At 40.8% G+C, this 21966-nt stretch overlaps 1 protein-coding gene across 1 annotated transcript in view; it reads right to left on the bottom strand.

Annotated features, from left to right (window-relative positions):
- LOC126297439 (Down syndrome cell adhesion molecule-like protein Dscam2) overlaps positions 1–21966 on the bottom strand; it is a 384987-nt gene that overhangs the window by 25792 nt on the left and 337229 nt on the right. The window contains exons 32-33 of the mRNA XM_049988328.1: positions 19953–20126; positions 3470–3590 (exon numbers count right to left, since the gene is read on the bottom strand). Coding sequence (XP_049844285.1) covers positions 3470–3590; positions 19953–20126 — 295 coding nt within the window. The remainder of the gene's footprint in view (positions 1–3469; positions 3591–19952; positions 20127–21966) is intronic.

The raw sequence follows: 21966 nt of genomic DNA, 5'->3' as shown, positions 1-21966 counted from the left end.
AAGCACTTAGTGAAATGCAACATACTTTACACAAAATTTCAAACCTTTACAAAACTTTCTCTTGCTGACGCCCACCCAGAATGATCAAAGGGAAAAAAGAGTATTGCTAATTACATTTTTGCTGTTCTTGTGGTAAAACTGCCACATCAGGCATGACATTTTAATTTGTTACTTCTCCACTACTATTCTTTTTGGAACACATTTTGCAGACAGTACCCACAGATCCCACTGAATGTACTTGGAAACTTATACCATTATGCAACACACAGTTCAGGAGATATGACATCATAAACATTGTGAGGTGTGAAAAACCAGCTTTTGCTTACAGAAGACCATAAATTACCCAGACTATATTACCCTCCGCCACACACCGTCAGGTGGCTTGCGGAGTATGGATGTAGATGTAGATGTAGATCCAGTGTTTGACAATGAGAGCACTTAGCATCTCACAACAAACTTTTAAGAAAAATTTGAAACCTTTTCCAAACATTTACTCACTTACATGCTTAATGTCAAATATATAAGTCATTTATAAAGTAATCAGAAGTTTGAAACTGTTCTATGCATGGATATTCAATTCTTTTTCAGAATCTGTTTTTACTAGGTGTTGGCTAAATAAAGTAAAAAGTAAAGCTGCCACCAAACAAAAAGTTAGGTTGTATACAGCAGTACTGTACTATGCATAGCCTCATTTGAAGTGTTGTGACCATCAAACTGGATTTCCCAGCTAATTATAGAGGTACCTATGGTTTAATGTGGGGTATGAACCATGGTGTTGCCTAAACAGGAGAACCAATTTCATTAACAAATTCTTTAATGAAGAGGACACAATGAGCTGCATACAGGAGGCTGAGCGTGAACTAAATAAGGATTTCATGGGCTACTAAGCAGGTGAAACTAATAGTACCATTGTCAATTTGAAACTTTAGATCCATGAACCATGAAAAAGGCTGTGAGTCATTTTCTTTGAATTAGACAAAGAATTTAGTTCACAAATTGAAGTACATGGCAGCTGGTCTTGAGGGCATCATTCACTATCATTTGAAAAGGTAATACATCACTTGTTTTGAATATCATACTAAATACTATTTCCAGCTTGAAACAGCTAGTGTCCGTATCTTGAGCTTGGAAAAGTCACACTATTATGAGAAGAAAAGTTGCTACTCACCATATACCGTAGATGCTGAGACACAGATAGGCACAACAAAAAGATTTTCACACTTAAAGCTTTCAGCCAATGGCCTTTGTCAACAATAGGTACACGTACACACACACTCCCTCATGCAAATGGAACTCACACACACGACTGCAGTCTCAGGCAACTGAAATCACACTGTGAGCAGCAGCACCAGTGCATGATGGGAGTGGCGACTGGGTGGGGAAAGGAGGAGGCCGGGGCAGATAGGGGGAGGGGATAGTATGGTGGGGATGACGAACAGTGTAGTGCTGCAAGTTGGACAGCGGGCTGGGGAGGGGGGAGAGGGAATAGCTGAAAAGGAGAGACATAGAAATAAATAAATAAATAAATGAAATGAAAGAAAGAAGACTGGCTGTGGTGGTGGAATGACGGCTGTGTAGTGCTGGAATGGGAGCAGGGAAGAGGCTGCATGGGTGAGGACAGCGACTAACGAAGGTTGAGGCCAGAACCGTTATGGGAACGTAGGAGGTACTGCAGGGAAAGTTCCCACCTGCGTAATTCAGGGAAAGTTCCCACCTGCATTATTCGGAAAAGCTGGTGTTGGTGGGAAGGATCCATATGGCACAGGCTGTGAAGCAGTCATAGAAATGAAGGATATCATGTTTGGCAGTGAGTTCAGCAACAGGGTGATCCACTTGTTTCTTGGCCACAGTTTGTCAGTGGGCATACCGGACAGACAGCTTGTTGGTTGTCATGCTTACACACAATGCAGCACAGCGGTTGCCGGTTAGCTTGTAGACCACATGACTGGTTTTACAGGTAGCCCTGCCTTCGATGGGATAGGTGATGGTGGTGACTGGACTGGAGTAAGTTGTGGTGGAAGGAAGTATGGTACAGGTCTTGCATCTAGGTCTATTACAGGACTATGACCATGAGGTATGGGATTGGGAGCAAGGGTTGTGTAAGGATGGAGTAGTATACTGTGTAGGTGGGAACTTTCCCTGAATGCATCCTATGTTCCTGTAACCCTCCTGGCCTCAACCTTCTTTAGTCACTGTCCTCACCCATCCAGCCCCTTCCCTGCTCCCATTCCAGCACTACACAGCCATCATTCCACCACCACATCCAGTCTTCTTTTTTATTTTATTTATTTATTTCTGTTTCTCTCCTTTTCCGCTACCCCCCTCCCCATTTCTCCCCTGCACGCCACCGCCCAACCTGTCGCAACTTCACTGTCCGCCATCCCCACCATACTATCCCTCGGCCCCCTTCCCCTACCCAGCCTCCTCCTTTCCCCTCATCCAGTTGGCTACTCCCATCATGCACTGGTGCTGCTGCTCACAGTGAGGCTTCAGTTGCCTGAGCCTTCAGTCGTACGTGTGTGTGTGTGTGTGTGTGTGTGTGTGTGTGTGTGTGTGTAGCTATTGTTGACAAAGGCCGTTGACTGAAAGCTTTAAGTGTGAAAATCTTTTTGTTGTGTCAATCTGTCACTCAGCATCTCCACTATATGGTGAGTAGCAACTTTCCTTCTCATAATATTGTTACATTTCATGCTGGATCTTCCATTGTTTGCTTGGAAAAGTCAACTAGAGATGCCCACTCACATACCAAATGTCTCATCTTCCAATTAGTGATGCACATGAATTGACGAGATTCCTGCTATTCTTAGCTTCTCTCACTGCCAAGGAAGTGAACTTAGAAAAATTAAATTTATATGTGTTACACAAGCAATAATGAGGCAAATCAGTTAATTTGATTAGTTTGCATGTAATACATGGAACTGTCACATTTTTGAGTACTCTGCTAGAGACATGAGAGAGAACAATCAATTTATAAAATACTGTTTGTGATTGTGTGATATGTTATACACAAGTGTGGCAATGATGAATACTATAATTTTGGCTTATTCCACACAAAACTTTGAAAAAAGAGGGATCACATCTGAGACAGGTGGCTAAATGGAAGTCTATTGTATGAAAAGGGTGTATCAAGAAGCTGAATTTTTTGACATAATCATTTATGTGTGTATAAGGTGCTTCATGCTGCAAGTTAGTGTAATTTTGTTTTCTTCTGTATGTATACCCTTTATTTCTTTGAAATTTTGAACAGTATTTCTATTCTTTCTGTGTAGTTGAAGGAATCTGAGATATGTTAATACACAAAATTCTGTCACTGCAGCATGTGTTAAGATTTTATGCCAAGATTAATGGAACACTGATGTACTTTGAACATGGCATAGGAAGAAAGAAAACCTCTATCAGCACAGTTAGTAGTACCAAGCATCAGATAAAATCAAGATGTGACCAGCTTGTAGAGACAAACCTTGACTACCTGGCATGCACCTGTGTTGGTCTTTCAACACTGCTCAGTGGATGCTGATGAGGTGTTCGCCTCCTTCTTGGAAGGGGTGAAATCTCATTAGATTCTGGACTTGAGTCAGCATGGTACATCTCTGAAAGAGAATTATTCCTTGGTGAATCTTGTAGCTGTATGCACTTAAGATGAGTTGCTTGAGGATATATGGCTGTTGTTAACAATCCACATCTTAAATGCATATTTCAAAATGTTTCAGTTGTTCAAATATAGGTAGCACAGTGAGAATACTCTTTGCTTTATGCCAAAGATGCAGCACTGTAGCATTTCAGGAAATGTATTGTGGGCTGGCCGGAGTGGCCAAGCGGTTCTAGGCACTACAGTCTGGAACCGCATGACCGCTACGGTCGCAGGTTCGAATCCTGCCTTGGGCATGGATGTGTGTGATGTCCTTAGGTTAGTTAGGTTTAAGTAGTCCTAGGGGACTAATGACCTCACAAATTAAGTCCCATAGTGCTCAAAGCTCTATGAACCAATTTTTAAATGTATTGTGGTCGAATGAGACTGTAGTCAAATAAAATTACAATAAAATAAATCTTAAGTTAATTTTTTCTTATGAAGCAGAAACTGTGACAGAAAACCGACAGATTGTCACAAATCAGCCAATGTGTGACACCAGTGAGTCTTTCATCTAGAATTAGAGAAGAGAGCATTGGAGGAAACAATAACAATCAGGAAATATTTAAGGATGAAAAACAGACAAATTGTATTTTGTCCCACAAATATTTATTACTATTGGATTTAGGCTTGTTAGGCCATTATCTGGTAACAAAGGTTATTACCTGATCATGGCCTGACAAGTCAAAAACTGATATGAAATAAACAAATGTTAATGGTACAAAATACAGTTTCCTTGTTTTCCATTCCTATATATGAAATTCTTCTATAAAGAAGTGACAGATGAATCCATTAACACAATTGGGCATTATTTAAGAATAGTATCAGTACCATAGACAAACGAAGATATCAGTCACATCATACCATTTCACTGTGACACTCAAAAGCGTGTAACATTTAACAGAATGTCACCTACAGCAATAATTACATACCATTATACAAACATAAACAAGATTGAATCCTCTGGAAAGGATAGATTGCTACACACAGACCATTTAGCTACAAAATTTGTTATTATTATTATTATTACTATTACTATTACTATTATTATACCCACATACAGGAGGTGTTAAGTCACAGGCTTGTGGTGGGGAGGCCTTAGACTTCTAGCAACATACAGACCCCAGCGACATACAGACCTTAACTTACCACATCAGTTAATGTAGAGGTGGTCACAAGGCTGTCATAGCAACTGTAACTATGGGTGTGATGAGGAATGTTATGAATGGTAGGAAAATAAAGTGACAGAATACAAATTGAAGAATATCTGACTAGCCAAAATCATATATTCAGGGTTGAGGATGAAGATGTGGTGCAAAAAAAGAAAAAAATTCAAAAGCATCATTAAGTATGCCTTAAACCAGTGTGTTCTGAGTAAGGTCTTAAGGAATGGGGAAGAACAGCTGTGGTTTAATTGCTGTGCTAGAAAACTGCTCTGTAAACAAAGAGAGCTTCATCACAGATTTAAAAGAAGTGAAAACCTAGCAGACAAATAGAAACTGAATGAAACAAAAATGAGCCTAGGGCGAGCAGTGAGAAAGGCATACAATGATTCTGAAAGTAAAATTTTGTCAACCAATCTGAGTAAAGACCCTAAGAGGTTATGCTCTTACATAAAATTAGTAAGCAGTTTGAAATCCTCTATTCATTCACTCAGTGGCCATACTGGCACTGCAGAGAGAAGATTGAAATACTGAATTTGGCCTTCTGAATTGAACACAGTCCCTCCTTTCAATGATCATATGAACATCAAAATGGCAGATGTTGAGAAAACCAGGTGTGGAATAGAAAAGCCACTGCACTCACTTAGTAATGGAAAGGCATCACGCAGGGCCATACGAGATACCTATAAGATCCTACAAAGATAATGTAAAAGAATTTGCTCCCCTTCTAGCAGCAGTTTATCATAGATTTCTGGAACACCGAAAGGTACCTGGTGCCTGGAAAAAGGCACTGGTCATTCCTGTTTTCAAGAAGGGTCATAGAACAAATGCACTTAATTGTAGGCCTATATCGTTGAACCATGGACCTTGCTGTTGGTGGGGAGGCTTGCGTGCCTCAGCGATACAGATAGCTGAACCGTAGGTGCAACCACAACGGAGGGGTATCTCTTGAGAGGCCAGACAAACGTGTGGTTCCTGAAGAGGGGCAGCAGCCTTTTCAGTAGTTGCAAGGGCAACAGTCTGGATGATTGACACATCTGGCCTTGCAACAATAACCAAAATGGCCTTGCTGTGCTGGTACTGCGAACGGCTGAAAGCAAGGGGAAACTACGGCCGTAATTTTTCCCGAGGGCATGCAGCTTTACTGCATGATTAAATGATTATGGCATCCTCTTGGGTAAAATATTCCTGAGGTAAAATAGTCCCCCATTCAGATCTCTGGGCGGGGACTACTCAGAAGGACGTCGCTTTCACGAGAAAGAAAACTGGCGTTCTACGGATCGGAGCGTGGAATGTCAGATCCCTTAATTGGGCAGGTAGGTTAGAAAATTTAAAAAGGGAAATCGATAGGTTGAAGTCAGATATAGTGGAAATTAGTGAAGTTTGGTGGAAGGAAGAACAAAACTTCTGGTCAGGTGACTACAGGGTTATAAACACAAAATCAAATAGGGGTAATGCAGGAGTAGGTTTAATAATGAATAGGAAAATAGGAATGCGGGTAAGCTACTACAAACAGCATAGTGAATGCATTATTGTGGCCAAGATAGATATGAAGCCCACACCTACTACAATAGTACAAGTTTATATGCCAACTAGCTCTGCAGATGACGAAGAAATTGATGAAATGTATGATGAAATAAAAGAAATTATTTAGATAGTGAAGGGTGATGAAAATTTAATACTCATGGGTGACTGGAATTCGGTAGTAGGAAAAGGGAGAGAAGGAAACGTAGTAGGTGAATATGGACTGAGGCAAAGAAATGAAAGAGGAAGCTGCCTGGTAGAATTTTGCACAGAGCACAACTTAATCATAGGTAACACTTGGTTCAAGAATCATAAAAGAAGGCTGTATACATGGAAGAAGCCTGGAGGTACTGACAGGTTTCAGATAGATTATATAATGGTAAGACAGATTTATGAATCAGAGCATTTCCAGGGGCAGATGTGGACTCTGACCACGATCTATTGGTTATGACCTGTAGATTAAAACTGAAGAAACTGAAAAAAGGTGGGAATTTAAGGAGATAGAGAGCACTGTGTGCACCCGACTGCAAATTGTTGCTCATGTCGGCACCAATGACTCCTGCCGTCTGGGTTCAGAGGTCATCCTCATTTCGTACAGGCGGTTGGCAGAGTTGGTGAAGGCAGAAAGCCTCGATCGTGGGGTGGAATCAGAGCTAACTATTTGTAGTATTGTTCCCAGAACCGATCGCGGTCCTCTGGTTTGGAGCCGAGTGGAAGGCTTAAACCAGAGGCCTAGACGATTCTGCGGAGAGCTGGGGTGACAATTTCTCGACCTCCGCTATCGGGTGGAGAAATGTAGGGTCCCCCTGAATAGGTCAGGCGTGCACTACACGCTGGAAGCGGCTATGAGGGTAGCGGAGTACGTGTGGAGTGCACATGGGGTTTTTTTAGGTTAGAGAATTCCCTCCCTAGGCCCGACAAGACGCCTCCTGAGACGCGGCAAGGCAGGAGTAGGCAAAATGCAACAGGGAATAGCAATATTAATGTGCTAATAGTAAACTGCAGGAGCGTCTATAGAAAGGTCCCAGAACTGCTCTCATTAATAAACGGTCACAACGCCCATATAGTACTAGGGACAGAAAGTTGGCTGAAACCACATGTAAACAGTAATGAAATCCTAAACTTAGATTGGAATGTATACTGCAGAGACAGGCTGGACAGTGAAGGAGGAGGCGTGTTTATAGCGATAAGAAGTGCAATAGTATCGAAGGAAATTGATGGAGATTCGAATTGTGAAATGATTTGGGTGAAGGTCACGGTTAAAGCAGGCTCAGACATGGTAATTGGATGTCTCTATAGACCCCCGGGCTCAGCACCTGAAGAATAATTTGGAAAATATTTCGAGTAGATTTCCCCACCATGTTATAGTTCTGGGTGGAGATTTTAATTTGCCGCATATAGACTGGGAGATTCAAACGTTCATAACGGGTGGCATGGACAAAGAATCCAGTGAAATATTTTTAAGTGCTTTATCTGAAAACTACCTTGAGCAGTTAAACAGAGAACAGACTCGTGGCGATAACATATTAGACCTTCTGGTGACAAACAGACCCGAACTATTTGAATCAGTTAATGCAGAACAGGGAATCAGCGATCATAAAGCAGTTACTGCATCGATGATTTCAGCCGTAAATAGAAATATTAAAAAAGGTAGGAAGATTTTTCTGTTTAGCAAAAGTGACAAAAAGCACATTACAGAGTACCTGACGGCTCAACACAAAAGTTTTGTCTCAATTACAGATAGTGTTGAGAATCAGTGGTCAAAGTTCAAAACCATCGTACAATATGCGTTACATGAGTATGTGCCAAGCAAGATAGTAAGAGATGGGAAAGTGCCACCGTGGTACAATAACCAAGTTAGAAAACTGCTGCGGAAGCAAAGGGAACTTCACAGCAAACATAAACATAGTCAAAGCCTTGCAGACAAACAAAAATTACGCGAAGCAAAATGTAGTGTGAGGAGGGCTATGCGAGAGGCTTTCAATGAATTCGAAAGTAAAGTTCTATGTACTGACTTGGCAGAAAATCCTAAGAAATTTCGGTCCTATGTCAAAGCGGTAGGTGGATCAAAACAAAATGTCCAGACACTCTGTGACCAAAATGGTACTGAAACAGAGGATGACAGGCTAATGGCCGAAATACTAAATGTCTTCTTCCAACGCTGTTTCACAGAGGAAGACTGCACTGTGCTTTCTTCGAAATAGATGACAGAGGGATAGAGAAACAATTAAAATCGCTCAAAAGAGGAAAGGTTGCTGGTCCTGATGGGATACCAGTTCGATTTCACACAGAGTACGCGAAGGAACTTGTCCCCCTTCTTGCAGCGGTGTACCGTAGGTCTCTAGAAGAGTGAGGCATTCCAAAGGATTGGAAAAGGGCACAGGTCATCCCCGTTTTCAAGAAGGGACGTCGAACAGATGTGCAGAACTATAGACCTATATCTCTAACGTCGATCAGTTGTAGAATTTTGGAACACGTATTATGTTCGAGTATAATGTCTTTTCTGGAGACTAGAAATCTACTCTGTAGGAATCAGCACGGGTTTCGAAAAAGACGGTCGTGTGAAACTCAGCTGGCGCTATTCGTCCACGAGACTCAGAGGGCCTTAGACACAGGTTCACAGGTAGATGCCGTGTTTCTTGACTTCCGCAAGGCGTTTGACACAGTTCCCCACAGTCGTTTAATGAACAAAGTAAGATCATACGGACTATCAGATCAATTGTGTGATTGGACTGAGGAGTTCCTAGATAACAGAACGCAGCATGCCATTCTCAATGGAGTGAAGTCTTCCGAAGTAAGAGTGATTACAGGTGTGCCGTAGGGGAGTGTCATAGGACCGTTGCTATTCACAATATACATAAATGACCTGGTGGATGACATCGGAAGTTCACTGAGGTTTTTTGCAGATGATGCTGTGGTGTATCGAGAGGTTGCAACAATGGAAGATTGTACTGAAATGCAGGAGAATCTGCAGCGAATTGACACATGGTGCACGGAATGGCAATTGAATCTCAATGTAGACAAGTGTAATGTGATGCGAATACATAGAAAGATAGGTCCCTTATCATTTAGCTACAAAATAGCAGGTCAGCAACTGGAAGCAGTTAATTCCATAAATTATCTGGGAGTACGCATTAGGAGTGATTTAAAATGGAATGATCATATAAAGTTGATCGTCGGTAAAGCAGATGCCAGACTGAGATTCATTGGAAGAATCATAAGGAAATGCAATCCGACAACAAAGGAAGTAGGTTACACTACGCTTGTTCGCCCACTGCTTGAGTACTTCTCAGCAGTGTGGGATCCACACCAGATAGGGTTGATAGAAGAGATAGAGAAGATCCAACGGAGAGCAGCGCGCTTCGTTACAGGATCATAGGATCATTTAGTAATCGCGAAAGCGTTACGGAGATGATAGATAAGCTCCAGTGGAAGACTCTGCAGGAGAGACGCTCAGTAGCCCGGTACGGGCTTTTGTTAAAGTTTCGAGAACATACCTTCACTGAAGAGTCAAGCAGTATATTGCTCCCTCCTACGTATGTCTCGTGAAGAGACCATGAGGAGAAATTAAGAGAGATTAGAGCCCACACAGAAGCATACCAACAATCCCTCTTTCCACTTACAATACGAGACTGGAATAGAAGGGAGAACCGATAGAGGTACTCAGGGTACCCTCCGCCACACACCGTCAGGTGGCTTGCGGAGTATGGATGTAGATGTAGATGTAGATGTAGATGTAGATGTAGATGGGACCTGGACAAACTGAAAGAACCAGAGGTTGTAGAGAGCTTCAGAGAGAGCATTTGAGAACAATTGACAAGAATGGGGGAAAGAAATACAGTAGAAGAAGAATGGGTAGCTTTGAGAGATGAAATAGTGAAGGTAGCAGAGGATCAAGTAGGTAAAAAGACGAGGTCTAATAGAAATCGTTGGGTAACAGAAGAGATATTGAATTTAATTGATGAAAGGAGAAAATACAAAAATGCAGTAAATGAATCAGATGAAAAGGAATACAATTGTCTCAAAAATGAGATCGACAGGAAGTGCAAAATGGCTAAGCAGGGATGGCTAGAAGACAAATGTAAGGATGTCGAGGCACATATCACTGAGGTTACGATAGATACTGCCTACAGGAAAATTAAAGAGACCTTTGGAGAAAAGAGGACGACTTGCATGAATATCAAGAGCACAGATGGAAACCCAGTACTAAGCAAAGAAAGGAAAACAGAAAGGTGTAAGGAGTATATAGAGTGTCTATGCAAGGGTGATGTCCTTGAGGACAATATTATAAAGATGGAGGAGAATGTAGATGAAGATGAAATGGAAGATATGATACTGCATGAAGAGTTTGACAGAGCACTGAAAGACCTGAGCCGAAACAAGGCCCCCGGAGTAGACAACATCCCATTAGAACTAATGACAGCCTTGGGAGAGCCAGTCCTGACAAAACTCTACCATCTGGTGAGCAAGATGTATGAAACAGGCGAAATACCCTCAGACTTCAAGAAGAATATAATAATTCCAATCCCAAAGAAAGCAGGTGTTGACAGCTGTGAAAATTACCAAACAATCAGTTTAATAAGCCACAGCTGCAAAATACTAACACGAATTCTTTACAGACGAATGGAAAAACTAGTAGAAGCCGACCTCGAGGAAGATCAGTTTGGATTCGGTAGAAATGTTGGAACACGTGAGGCAATACTGACTCTACGACTTATTTAAGAAGCTAGACTAAGGAAGGGCAAACCTACGTTTCTAGCATTTGTAGGTTTAGAGAATGCCTTTGACAATTTTGACTGGAATACTCTCTTTCAAATCCAGTAGGTGGCAGGGGTAAAATACAGGGAGCGAAAGGCTATTTACAATTTGTACAGAAACCAGATTGCAGTTTTAAGGGTCGAGGGACATGAAAGGGAAGCAGTGGTTGGGAATGGAGTGAGACAGGGTTGTAGTCTCCCCCCAATGTTATTCAATCTGTATATTGAGCAAGCAGTAAAGGAAACAAAAGAAAAATTTGGAGTAGGTATTAAAATCCATGGAGAAGAAATAAAAACTTTGAGATTCGCCGATGACATTGTAATTCTGTCAGAGACAGCAAAGGACTTGGAAGAGCAGTTGAACGGAATGGATAGTGCCTTGAAAGTAGGATATAAGATGAAAATCAACAAAAGCAAAACGAGGATAATGGAATGTAGTCGAATTAAGTCGAGTGATGCTGAGGGAATTAGATTACCAAATGAGACACTTAAAGTAGTAAAGGAGTTTTGCTATCTGGGGAGCAAAATAAGTGATAATGGTTGAAGTAGAGAGGATATTAAATGTAGACTGGCAATGGCAAGGAAAGCGTTCCTGAAGAAGAGAAATTTGTTAACATCGAGTATAGATTTAAGTGTCAGGAAGTCATTTGTGAAAGTATTTGTATGGAGTGTAGCCATGTACGGAAGTGAAACATGGACGTTAAAGAGTTTGGACAAGGAGAGAATAGACTGAAGTGCCTATATCGGCTCGGCCACCATTGTATCCTCTCCCCGATGTTATTCAATCCGTATATTGAGCAAGCAATAAAGAAAACAAAAGAGAAATCCATGGAGAAGAAATAAAAACTTTAAGTTTCGCTGATGACATTGTAATCCTGTCAGAGTCAGCAAAGGACTTGGAAGAGCAGTTGAGGGGAATATAACATGAATATCAACAAAAGTAAAACGAGGATAATGGAATGTAGTCTGGTGATGCTGAGGGAATTAGATTAGGAAATGAGACACTTAAAGTAGTAAAGGAGTTTTGCTATTTGGGGAGCAAAATAACTGATGACGGTCGAAGTAGAGAAGATATAAAATGTAGACTGGCAATGGCAAGGAAAGCATCTCTGTCTCTGAAGAAGAGAAATTTGTTAACATCGAGTATAGATTTAAGTGTCAGGAAGTCATTTCTGAAAGTATTTGTACGGAGTGTAGCCATGTATGTATTGACGATAAATAGTGTTGCCAAGAAGAGAATAGAAGCTTTCGAAATGTGGTGCTACAGAAGAATGCTGAAGATGGGTAGATCACATAACTACATAACCAATGAGGAAGTATTGAATAGGATTGGGGAGAAGAGAAGTTTGTGGCACAACTTGACCAGAAGAAGGGATCAGATGGTAGGACATGTTCTGAGGCATCAAGGGATCATCAATTTAGCACTGGAGGGCAGCATGGAGGGTAAAAATCGTAGAGGGAGACCAAGGGATGAATACACTAAGCAGATTCAGAAGGATGTAAGTTGCAGTAGGTACTGGGAGATGAAGAAGCTTGCACAGGATAGAGTAGCATGGAGAGCTGCATCAAACCAGTCTCAGTACTGACAACAACAACATCGTTGATGTCAAACTGTTGTAGATTTATGGAACATGTTTTATGCTCAAGAATTATGACATTTTTGTAGAAAAAATTCCTCTGTAAAAATCAGCATGGATTCTGCAAACAGAGATTTTACAAAATTCAACTTGCTCTGCTTCTCCATGTAATCTATAGCACTCTAGACAATTGCGCTCCGGCTGGTCCCATGTTTCTTGACTTCATTAAGGTATTTGACACTATCCCACACTGCCGTTTAGTGAAAAAAATGAGCTTACTGAGTATTGGACTAGATTTATGATTGGATTCAAGACTTGCTTGCAGATAGAACTCAACATGTTACACTTAATGGAACAAAATCAACAGACATAAATGTAATTTCTGGAGTACCCAAGGAATTGTGATAGGACCATTACTGGTATGCAGTGTATATAAATAATCTAGTAGAAATCACTGAAAGCTATTTCAGTCTGTTTGCAAGTGATGTGGCTGTCTGTAAGAAAGTAGCAATGCCAGAAGACAGTATTAATTTGCTGGCTGACATGTTGAGGATTGATGAATAGTGCAGGCTGTGGCAGCTGCCCTCAAGGTAAATAAATGTAACATACTGTGAATACATTTGAAAAGAAATCCACTACTGCAGGACTACACTATTGGTGATGGAATGACCACATGAAGTAAATGCTAGGAAAGGTAGATGCCAGACTGAGATTCATGGGATTATTCTTATGGAAATGTAACTCATCCAAGAAGGAAGTGTCGTATAAGACACTTGTTTGGTCGATTTTTGAATATTGCACATTATTCTGGGACCCTTACCAGGTTGGAATGACAAAAGAGATTGAGAAGATTCAACAAAGATCCATCAAAGAATCGTTTATTCAAATGGGATCTTTATAGAGATACTCATTAAACTCCAGTGGCAGACGTTACAAGAGCCACATGCCACTGCAGGTGGAACAGTTAGTGACACCAGGAGTGCCCTCCATCACACATGATTAGATGGCCTGCAGATTATGATGTAAGTGTAGATAGTGTGGGAGGCATAACAGGATAGAGGTGGATGAAGACAGTAGTGTGACCTTTGGGAACTTGCAGGGACATGGTAGGGACAAGATAAGGCTGCAAGAAGTCGCATCAGTTGGCTGTGCTGGGGAGGGGAAGAGTAGGAACCTTGTCCAGAAAAAGATTTGCCATGCATTGCTCATCAGTTACTTACTATTTTTCACATAACAACAGACCAGCCACAGAGGAACATTTCTCTCATGGCTCAGTACCACCCAGGACTGGAGCAACTCAAACACATTGTCCGCCAGTGTTTTATTTATCTATCAACCTGCCCAGAAATGAGAAATATCCTCCCCACCCCTTCGACAATGGTATTTTGCCACCCAACCAACCTTTGCAATAACCTTGTCTGTTCTTACTGCACCCTTGTTCCCACCCACTTGCCTCCTGGCTCATCTCCGTGCAATAGCCCCGGTTGAAAGACCAATCCGGTATATTCTCCCACTAATACCTTCTCCAGTCTGGTCACTGTGTATATTACCCCATCAAAGGTGGGGTCCCCTGTGAAAGATGCCATGTAATCCACAAACTTAGCTGCAGTTAACTATGCCATATTCTATTTGGCCATGAACATTAACAAGTAGTCTGTCCACAGGAATGATCACTGTCAAACTATGGCCAATAGGCAGCAGACCATCCAGTTGTTGAATGTTCTGCACAACATGGTATACTTCAATCTAATGACTTAATGACTGCTTCTGAGCCTGTGCCATCCGGATTCTTCCCACCAACACCAGCTTTTCTTAGGACGACTAGGGGGGGGGGGGGGGACCCACAATTTTTTTATGTCCCCTGCTTTTGCCCAAGTAACTTTCATACTACATATTCCCTTTGAGTTTGTTGGCTATTTTATGAAAGTTTAGTGTCAATATATTTTATAGAAAATTACTGCTTTGAAAGAAAAAATAAATAACCTTGTTATGGGCCCAACAACCCCTCCCCCCCCCCCCCCTTCCCTTAGGCTTCCAGGCTATAGAAAATTTCCCTTTGTAGGATTTCATATTTCTCATTTCTACAAGAATGCAAGTTAGTTTCTTGTTGGTTGGTATTCTTGATATTCACAACAATCGGTTTCATTTCAGAGGAAGTGATTGTTGATGTCAGTCAGCTGTTATTTATCTTGTAAACTTGCAGTGAGTTAGTGCAGTTCCCAACATGTAGTCCTCCAGTAACTTTGGTGTCCTACACAGTAAAAATGAAACCAAGAAAAAACTTACTGATGTTTGGCAACAGTGCACCAAGATAAAGGCACTGTTTTAGGAGAGAAGAATAAAACCGAGATAAAAGCATATTACAATTCCACTAAACTTGGAATTGATACCATTGATGAAATGGCGCGTATGTACACCTGCAACAAGCTGGGATGGAACTAGTGAAACTGCAGGTAGGTGAAAGAAGTGCCAATGCAAGAGGGTTATCTAACCAAATTGTTCAATCAATGGAGACTATTCTACAAAAGAAAATCAAAAAGTGACAACAGAAGCATGACAGCCTCCTGCAGGGAAAGGTCACTGCCACATTTGTGTAAGAAAAGATAAAACAAAGAAGCAGATGTACAACAATCGAAGTAAAGCAAAACAGTATTGTGAACAGTGTCATAAACATGTGTGTACACACATTTAGAAAAAATTGTGAACTGTGCCTCTTGCTTTGAAGTTGAGGACTCAGAGTAGTCTATTGTATATGAACACATCTGTATTTTGTATTTGCAATATGCCAATTTTTTAGTCACTCAATCCAATATTTATAACAATTAACAACATTTATAAACCGATACCTTAGTTAAAAATTAAAGTACATAAACCATTTTGAAAGTTGTAATTTTTCATCAGTAAACTTATTTAATACCTGTGGGCTCACTGAACCCCCCCCCCCCCCGCCCCCGCCCCCTAGGCATCCAAGTTAGAAAAAAAGGCTTGGGTGTCCTAGGGTTAAGTATAAGTTGGAACTCTCCCTAAAAAATATTCTTCATTCCCTTAATTCCCCAGGCATCAACCTTCACTACTACCTATCCTTCACAGCCTATCCCCTTTCCACTACAGAACACACATGCCATCTATCTTGCCAGTGCACTTCCCATTCCCCCCCCCCCCCCCCACTCCTCCACCACCACCCAAGCACAATCTCCTAGTGCTGCATCTAGCAGCCCTACCCTGTCCCCATCATGCCTGCCTCTGTATACTACAACAGGCAGCACTAGCACCTCACATCACCCATACCCTGCTATCCCTTCCCTTCCCATGTATGGATTGCTGCTCATGTCAGATGCACAGATTGATGGTCACATCAGACACAGTCACAGTTGGGCTTTAGTGCCCAGAGACAGTGGCCATGGAAATGTGAGTTATGTGAAAGTGTGAGGGTTATACTTCTGTTAAAAATCTCTGTCAATAACCTTAAATAGTTCTCATATTCTTTTTCAGTATGCGTGTCTGCCACTTGACACCTCCTCTATGTGGCAAGTAGCAATCTATCCTTTCCATATTGTTTTTATTCCATCCTGGACTTTCCATTGCAAGATTGACTTCTCTCATACACCTATCTACAGATAATTTGCAAAGACACAGTCACTCAAGGAAGGCAACAAAGTCATGGACATCAACAACATATAAAAGTATTCCAGCATATCCTACCTCCTTCAAAATATCCAGCTTTTTCCAGAATTCCAATATTAATAGGGCCTTCTATGTTGATTAATTAATAACAAATATGACAACAGTTAATACACGACACATGGGTACATGCAGATTGAAAAAGACAATAGTGGGATTTATGAACTTATCTGTATAAGCTGACCTGTATAAAAGTAGTACCAACAAAACATTTATATGACTATATTGTAATATTTACGTATATAAATCCTTCAGTTGCTTCACATGTAATGTTTATATTGTATAGTGTCCTTAGTTTAGGTGCTGTAGTTTGGGACTCTGTTGTTTTTTGTCATTTACGGACATTTAGATACATCCACAGTTATATTGAGTAAGGAATGCATTTATTGTTAACAATCATCTATTTGTAATTTAATACACATTGTATTGTTGCTGCTGTTGATGTTCTTGTTGTTTTTGTGGTCTGCAGTCTGAAGACTGCTTCAATACAGCTTTCCATGCTAGTTTATTGTGGGCCAGCCTCTTCATATCTGTCTAACTACTGCAACCTACATCTATTTGAATCTTTTTGCTGCAGTCAAGCAATGGCGACAGGCAACACTAGCATCTTCCCTCACACTTACCCTGCTATCCCTCCTCTCCCATGTGTGGATTGCTGCTCATGTCAGATGCACAGATTGCTGGTCACATCAAATGTAGTCACAGTTGGGCTTTGGTGCCCGGAGACAGTGGTCACGTCTGTGTGAGTTTTGTGAATGCACGAGAGCTCTACTTCTGATGAAAGACTTAAATATTTTTTGTATTCTTTTTCATTGTGCCTGTCAGCAACTCAACAACAACTCTATGTGGTGAGTAGCATTCTATCCTTTCCACATTATACATATTACATATTATACAATTTTTGCAACCTCTACCCCTTCTGCACACACACACGTCCATCACCAAATTCACAGTTCCTTGGTACCTGAGAATGTGTCCTACCAACCTATCCCTGTTTTCAGTCAGGTTGTGCCATAAATTGCTTTTCCCTCTAATTTTACTTGGTAAGTCATCATTAGTTACTGAATCTTGGGCATTATTCTACAGTCCCACATTTCAAAAGCTTCTGTTCTTTACTTATATGAACTGTTCAGACAATGGAATAATATCAGTATTATGAGAAGAATAGGTTGCTACTCACCATATAATGGAGATGTTATTCGTAGATAGGCACAACAAAAAGACTGTCAAATATGTAAGCTTTCTGCCGTGAAGGGCTTCATCTGAATTAGACAGTACACACACACACACACACACACACACACACACACACACACACACAGGTGCAACTCACACACACGACCATTGTCTCTGTCCACCAAGGCCAGTCGTCTCAGCGGCCATTGACTGTGGTCGTGTGTGTGTGTGTGTGTGTGTGTGTGTGTGTGTGTGTGTGTGTGTGTGTGTGTGTGTGTGTGTGTGTGTGTGTCCCTTTAATTTCCCTATGGGTTTTTCTATTATCACGCTTACATCTACTGCCTTGCTTTTCTAGTCTAGCCATCCTGCTTTAGCATTTTCCTCTTTCTGTCAGTCTCATCTTTTAGATACCTGACCAGGTGAGCCAAAAAGATAGAACAGATTTCAATTGTTTATTAAAAACCATAAAAAATAGAAACAAAGTGTGCATGTCACTAGACAGAAGGATGTTCAAAGTTTTGACACATCTGCATTGTTGTTTGACTGTAGTAGCGTGGCGATTACATCACAAGAAAAATCATTTTGCGTGTTGGAATTCACATGAACACAATCTGTTTTTCAGCAAGAAGCATCTCCGCACAAGCAGATTTTTGACTGGCATTCAAAAGTCTTGGAAACTTGTTGCACATGTGAAGGGAAGAGCAGTGGTCAGCCACATATGTCTGATGAAAACATCAAGCATATCCGAGATGCATTTACATGCAGCCCTCTGAAGTCTAAAAGATGGCCAGGCAAGGAACTTCAGCTTCCTCAAACAACAGTGTTGGATGCTCTGAAACAGTGCTTCCATATGAAGCCTTACAATTTGCAGTTACTGCAGCAATTGTTTCCCAGTCACAATAACAGAAGGTATGAATTTTTTATTTCAGTTCTCCAGATATGGCAGAGGTCACTTTTTCCAAATGGTTCATCTGTTTGGATGATTCTACATTTCATTTACCAGGTAAAGTAAGCCACCATATTGTAAGAATCTGGGATCACAAAATTCTGGCATCGTCGGCAAATATGAAAGAGACCCACTGAAACTGAATGTGTTTGTGCACCTTTCTTTTTTGTAGAGAAAACTGTGACAGGAATGTCATAGCTGGACATTCTGCAAATTAGTTGTTTTCTCAGCTTCACGAAGATTACAATGATTTCATTTTTGTACATGACAGCACCCTGCCTCATTTTCACCTTGAAGTGTGGCATTGTGTTAACACAATGTTGAACTGAAAGAAGTGGACAACAAGATCTTGTTCATTTCTTTTGACCTCCCAGGTCACTGGATCTCACACCGTGTGACTTTTATTCTGTGGGGGTACAGAAAAGACAGAGTCTTTGTCTCACTTATGGCAGCTACTCTTCAAGAGCTGAGAAATCGAATTATTGAAGCTGTTGACTCGATAAACAGGGACCTCTTGATTCATGTGCGGAATGAAATGGATTAGCATTTCAACATTTCTCAAGCAATGCAAGTTGCTCATCTTGAGTGTAGTGTCTACGTAAACATGAACCTTCCTCTATCCATTGATGTGCACAGTGTTTTCCTATCTTTCATAGTATGTCTACATTAAACAACTGAAATCTCTCTCTCTCTCTCTTTTTAAAAGAATCACCCTGTATTGACTTTGCTTGCTTCCTTTTCTGAATTTTTAAATTTCCTTCTTTCATTAGTTATATTCAATATTTCATGTTATCATGGATTTCAACTGGACCTTGTCTTTTTACCTCTTTAATCATCTGCTGCTTCCACTATTTCATTTTTCAAAGCCACCCATTCATCTTCTGCTATATTCCTTTCCCCTGTTGTAGTCAGTCATTGCCTAATACTGCCTCTGAAATCCCATAATCTTCACTAGCATATCCAAAGGAGACAGTTTAGCCTCCTAATTGGAAAAGTTTTCTTCCCACAAAATAGTCCCTTTTCTTTTGGTGTGTGAAAACTGTCATATGTGTATCTGATGAGTGTAAGTGACTAATGAAGATGTCTATAGTATGATGTTGTCTTTGTTTCATATGTTAATTAGAGAGGAAATAGGGTGAGACTGAGTGTCAGCACCTAGGCCAAACCTCTCAAATAGCTCGAAGGAGCCACCAAGCATAATGTCCCCATTCAATAGATTCACAATCGGCAGTGTCACATGAGAAACTGCAGACAGGTTTGGAATTTAATCCAGGAGACTGGCACAAAGTCTGATGCCTCAGAAATTATGGTACCACCTCTCCTCTGCTTGCTACCTCTCCTCTGCTTGCTAGCCAAACGCTGACAGTAAAAATATTTTTTGCAATCTGATTTAAACAGATTACCAGCTTGTCAAGCACCACCATAGAGGGATCCATCAGCAGCCTTAGCTACAGAGACAGGTAATGTTTGACATACATATAATGAATTAATAATACCAACCTAAGCTTCTTGCAGCAGTTTTCTTTATGGGTGTCCTGTAACTACTAAGTACAGATGGGCTACCACTTGAGTCAGTCTCTGAGTTGTGACATACTTCAAATTTTCTTTCATGCTCATTTGCATTGTTATGTCTGTGAAGGCTGGACACTGTTACTGTTGGCTGTCTGCAGTCTCCTGAAACAAGAACACTGGATATATAGATTACTTACAGTGTGAAAGGTTTAGTTACAGTGAGATGCTCATAATAATTGCATCACCTGACCATGGTATTATTGCACTTGGCTTTCCAAGGCCGTTGTTCGAAACATGCAGTGACATTGCAGTAAACAAGTACAGTAGTGACTAAGGAAAACTCATCACAGTGTGAATGCCTTCAAGAAAGGTGTGTATATATTATCAAGTGGTTCAGTACATCCTCAAGAAATATCACATTAAAAACTCGAGATAAGCCAACTGAAGTGCCCTCACCCCCAGGTGCAATAATATTGTGGTCAAGTAATATTTTCCCTCTGGTTCTTTCTCATTTTACTGTGTGGAACACATTGTTTGCAAGCAGATGTGATACTTTTTCTTGTCACGGTTCCTAATATGTTAACTTGTTTAGTCCACACGCCTACTTCACTCCACAGACATGTTAAAATGCACTCTCACATGCTATTCAGTTCCATGTAATATTTTACATCTTTCATCAGTTCATCAGTTCCATAACGATTGGGAACATTATTTAACCACTACAATTTCAAAATACCACATGAGAGTGGAATCATAGCTTTCAGACTGGAGCACTCTTTTTGTGAGTCAGGCAATCAGGTTAGGGCTTGGTTATTATTGTGATTGCTGAAACATGTCTCAGAAGCAAGTTAAATGCAAAATGAGTTTTTCTGTGAAAATATACCAATGGAATAATGCTTGCTATGTTCTGTGTGATTTCCATTGGTGTTTTTTTATATATATTTTTTTATTATACTGCAATTGATCCTCTCATACAATGAAAAGGAGAGTTCTATTTTTGAAAGTATTGGTTTCCCTGTAGACATTTGGAGAGTTTATATACAAGTCTGAAAACCCAGAAATAGAATGTGGAAAGAAAACATTGTTCGTTGGGTGTCTCAAAAGCTCACTAGCAAGAAACATCAGTTTTCCACGAGACAAGCAAAAGTTTCATATTTTGTATGAGATTTATCAGTTGTAGCTAATATTTTTATGATACTTCCATTGGTGAGCTGCACAAGGCAAAGTTGATACGATATTTCTAAGCTGCATAGCAAGTACTTCAGCTAGTACATTATGTTATTAAATTTGTTGTTGTTGTTGTTGTTGTTGTTTTGCATAATTACTGTCAGCTTCATCCACTAAAACCTGTCCACAGTACCCAAACCATAGTCCCCTATGTAATTCTTACACCCCACGATTCATCTACATATATACTCCTTAAACCACATTATGGTGTGTGGCAGAGGGTACTTCAAGAACTACTGTCGCTTCCCCACTTTGCTGTTCCAGTCACAAATGTTCTACAAAAAGAACATTTGCTGGTAAATCTCTGTTCGAGCTCATATCTTTCTAATTTTATTTTCACTATCTTTTACAAAATACATATTCACATAAACATGGCTCACACGCACATGACCACTGTCTATGGCTGCTAAGGCCAGATTGTGAGCAACTGTGGACGATGGTAGAAGCAGTCTGGTTGGTGGGGGTAAGGAGGAGGCGGGGATGATGAGGAGGAGGAGGGCCTCCACACAACATGAGTGGAGGACAGTAAAGTCCTTTTTGTGGGAACATACAGCGATAAGGTGGAGAGAGGGTACGGAAGCTAGGTGCTGTCAGGATGTTGGCCTGAGAGTGGGGTGGAGCCAATAAAGGAGAGAAGTAAGAAGACTGTGCGTGAACTTGTGGAATAGAAGGCTATGGAGTGGTAACAGGGAAGGGATAGGTGGGTAAAGGGCAATGACTATGATTAATGAAGGCTGAGGCCAGAAGGGTACGGAAACATAGGATAAATTGCAGG

The sequence above is a fragment of the Schistocerca gregaria genome, chromosome 1, assembly GCF_023897955.1.
Source record: "Schistocerca gregaria isolate iqSchGreg1 chromosome 1, iqSchGreg1.2, whole genome shotgun sequence".
Classification (NCBI taxonomy): domain Eukaryota; kingdom Metazoa; phylum Arthropoda; class Insecta; order Orthoptera; family Acrididae; genus Schistocerca; species Schistocerca gregaria.
This window is presented reverse-complemented; position numbering and strand designations above follow the sequence as displayed.